Source organism: Anneissia japonica, unplaced genomic scaffold (genome assembly GCF_011630105.1).
Source record: "Anneissia japonica isolate Jap-2015-1 unplaced genomic scaffold, ASM1163010v1 scaffold199_len4679917_cov187, whole genome shotgun sequence".
NCBI classification, from domain to species: Eukaryota; Metazoa; Echinodermata; class Crinoidea; order Comatulida; family Comatulidae; genus Anneissia; species Anneissia japonica.
This window is the reverse complement of record NW_022686322.1, coordinates 4,526,053-4,530,169: the sequence shown is the minus strand read 5'-3', so window position 1 is coordinate 4,530,169 and position 4,117 is coordinate 4,526,053. Positions and strand designations below refer to the sequence as shown.

The 4,117-nt window shown below is 35.2% G+C and overlaps 1 protein-coding gene across 1 annotated transcript in view; it reads left to right on the top strand.

The window, feature by feature from the left end:
* The first annotated feature begins 57 nt into the window (after positions 1-57).
* Positions 58-4,117, top strand: part of LOC117114372 (CUB and zona pellucida-like domain-containing protein 1) — a 5,614-nt gene continuing 1,554 nt past the window's right edge. The window contains exons 1-2 of the mRNA XM_033258034.1: positions 58-240; positions 3,294-3,706. Coding sequence (XP_033113925.1) covers positions 133-240; positions 3,294-3,706 — 521 coding nt within the window. The 5' untranslated portion in view covers positions 58-132. The remainder of the gene's footprint in view (positions 241-3,293; positions 3,707-4,117) is intronic.

Sequence of the window (4,117 nt, the reverse complement as noted above, 5' to 3'; positions counted from 1 at the left end):
GGTATCATGATTATCGTCATTATTATTAGTATATTATTATCAATTAACACTATAGCAAAACCCCCTGAACCTGAAGTTAAGTGCGGCCAGTCTGAGATAACAGCTTATATTCCTAAATCGTACGTCAACAACATGTCTGTGAATAAGCTGCACCTACTCGACCCACGTTGCAAGGGTAATGATAACGACACTCATCTAATTATACAGTTTGCGTATGATTCATGTGGGACTTATATAAAGGTAAAATAGTAAGCAAGTATTTTTGTCTTGCATATAGTTTTCCTTTTCTTTTTACACAGTTTTTTTTTCTGTCCGCACTTTGGTCACTTTCCATGCTTGAATCTTTTCCAAACTTTGTCCAAACATAGACCATATACCAGAGATATGCGTGCCGGAGTGAGGTGTGGGTGTGATGACTAATTAAATGGATTTAAAGGCAAACACCCCACACCAGATATTTTAAAAACGGATCACCTGATTTGAATGAAACTTACTGGAGGGCTTAACCAAGCTACAAGAAAGACATTATTATGTTTTGGTGACGATATTTTTAAAAACATATAAATAGTTCGTCATGGTCCAATAATGAAATTATTAAATTTTGGTGACGATCCGGAGTAGGGTGTGAATATGAGGACCATTCAAAGGAAAACGTCCCAGACCAGATGTCCCAAAAACTGATCGACTGATCAGAATGAAATTTTCTGGAATCTTTAACATATTACAAGGAAGGAATTATTAAATCCTAGTGACGATCCAGATTCGGATGTGAATCCCATGGTCATTTAAATTGCTAAGGTCCCAGACCTAAATATATCTAAAAGATATAACTGGATCTAAATGAAACTTTCCAGAATAATTTTTCATGGACCAATGAAGAAATGATTAAATTTTGGTGACAATCTGGAGTAGGGTGTGGATATGAGGACCAATTAAACATTTTATGAGACGGGTGATTAAACCATATAAACGCAATTTTTGTTTTCTAAAGCGCTTAAAACAGTTTCAGCTATGTTAAACGCAAAATATGGTGATATGCATGAACAAATTTCGCTTTCAATCACTGAATTAATATTATGATCTAAAGATGCACTGACCTACGCAGGGTCGGCTCACATAGCGCGCAATGGTTATGAGTCTTATCCCGGTATTCTTAACTTTAGTCGAACTTCGAGCTAAAACTTCAAAATTACGTTATTTTATATTCTTAAAACGAACTTTGACTAGCACTACGACTGACGCCCGTATTCTTAAAACAAACTTTAGTTAAACTTCGAACTAGAACTTCATTTAGTGCTATTTGCACTTCAATTTGTATTCACAAACAATGTAGTCGAAGTTTTAACTACGACTAAATCAAGTCCTAGTTTTAGTTCAACTGAAGACGACTGGCAAGCCACGACTATCAAACTAACCAATGAAAAGGGCTAACTATAAGAAGACGAAATTTTAGAGATCCGGTAACGCGGATGAATATTAAGCTGCCGTCTGTGGTTCAAAAACGTATTTCCTCATAATTCATAATAGACCATCATTCCCTTAATTAATTGTCTATAATAATAACTATGTTAGTTGTTAACATATTACAATAGAGAATTTGAACAGACACTGAAAATTTGCTTTCTTTGGAGAACTATTATAGTTGAGCCCGAGCGAGGGCGGTGCCATCTTTGTTGTTGTATACAATCGTTTTTATTCGTTTCACTTTATCGTGAGTTACAAAAAACACGTTTTTAGTGAGGTAAATATTTCAAGTCGGCCTGCGGAGGTATCATTTTAGTCGAGGTTCACGTCATTTAGTCGTAGTGCTAGTCGAAGTTCGTTTTAAGAATAAGTTTTAGCTCGAACTACGACTAAAGTTCGTTTTAAGAATACCGGGTGAAATCACGCGAACTTCGACTAAAATTATACCCCCTCAGGCCCATTTTTTTTAGTCAGCCTAGGGTCAGGCTATATAATATATAATAATATTTACCCCAGTAAAACGTGCTTTTTGTAACTTACAATAAAGTGAAATGAATAAAAACGATTGTATAAGTAGGGCTGATATCTCCAGTGAGTTCAAGAAAAGGGACATTACGTTTACCTTCCAAAAGGCGAAATTAACATGTTTTGCTAGTAACAATCATGCAACAGTTCCTCCCCGGTATTCTTAAAACGAACTTTAGTCGTAACAACTATAGTTATTATTATAAAAAATTAATCAAGCGAATGATGATCTATTATGAAGTATGAGGAAATACGTTTTTGAACCACAGACGGCAGCTTAATATTCATCCGCATTACCGGATCTCTAAAATTTCGTCTGCTATTAAAATTAGCTCTTTTCATTGGTTAGTTTGATAGTTGTTGCTTGCCAGCCGTCTTCAGTTGAACTAAAACTAGGACTTGATTTAGTCGTAGTTAGAACTTCGACTACATTGTTTGTAAATACAAATATAAGTTGAAGTTGCAACTAAGACTAAATGAAGCTCTAGTTCGAAGTTCGACTAAAGTTCGTTTTAAGAATACGGACGTCAATGTCACCCTTGCTTGCTATTATCATTGTAACGTCGCGTTAGTATCCCTGTTTTTTTTTTTGTTTTTTTTTATTGGCTTTTGGCGTGAACAGAAATAGTCGTTATTGTTCTAATTTATTTTTCTTCCTTTATCCTGTTTTTCTATTTTTTGCACAGAGTTTTTCTGACCGGCACTTTGGCCACTTTCCGTACTTGAATCTTCTTCAAGCATTGTCCAAGCAAAGACCATATTCAAGATGTACATATATGATGGCATTCTATTTTGAATATTAATAGCAGTCATAGTTCAGGTTTCCATGACGTCGAGTTAGTTTTCATGTTTTTTAACTTGATTTAACATGATTTTCTTCATAATTTTATGTATGATTTAATTTTTGTTTTCACTTTTTATTATGGCAATAAGGAAAATCCCTATGTATGCGAGTCAGGTGACACCGTCCATTTACAGTATCCTCAACAGTTACACTGAAGCAGACTCAAGCGCCCTGAGCATCTTACATTAGATGGATTTGTGCGCTGTATAAAACTACACTATTATTATCATTATTATTATTATTATTATTATTATTATTATTATTATTATTATTATTATTATTATTATTTATTGAACTTTTCGCCTTCCCGGAATTATGTGATTAAAACTTTCTTTTTTTTCATTAAACCAGTATCGTTGTTTTGCTGAACTTGTAAAACTCTAGTTTCGTGTTGATTATTGTAATGTTTTTATTTTCGTTTATACATCTGGGTCTACTATAATGTAATTTTGTATTACAGAAAAAATCCTCTGACCTTACTCGCTTTATCAATATCTTAAGAGATGACCCGGAGCCGTATAAAACAAGTAGTTTAATCACTCGTGCACAGAGGCAGGTCAACATGCGGATTATCTGTGACGTCGAAGGTGTCGGAATTGCCAATGTGTTTATAGATCCCAATACGTCGGTAGCATCAAGTACGTTCAAAGGTAAAACTATATTAGAAGCCAACCTCGAGCTGTACGAAGACAGGACTTACAGTACGTTGGTTCCATACGGCACTGCAAAGGAAGTCATGTTCTCGGAACGGCTGTTCTTCGCTGCTCGAGCACGAGACAGCAGTAAAGAGATTGCCATTGAAAGTTGCAGAGCAACGTCAAAGTATAAGACGTGTTCTAAATTTGACAAGAAGTATGAATTCATCAGCAACGGGTAAGTGACGAATCAATTCCTAAGTGTTGTAATAGTGTATTATACGACATCACTGTTATACGTTTATTCTCCCCACCCCTCCCCCATTACTGTGTTAAGTTATAGACATAACAGTTCGTTAATCTATATAGTACAGGCCCCCCATATGTTCATCCCGGGCAGAAAAATGGTCTTTAATTGGAGAGGTCTTCAATTAGAGGGAGACATGTACTTATGTACAACAATTGAAAAAAAAAATTTATATATAAATTTTGACACCCGACATAAAAAAATTGCTGCTGGATTGTTGGTACTTATGGTTGGTATGAGAATTAATTAAAGGGTAGTGGCTATTGCTACACGAGCGTTGAGCAAATTCCTAACTGATTGGATGTTATTGGCTTGATCTAATTCATACACGCAATAACATCC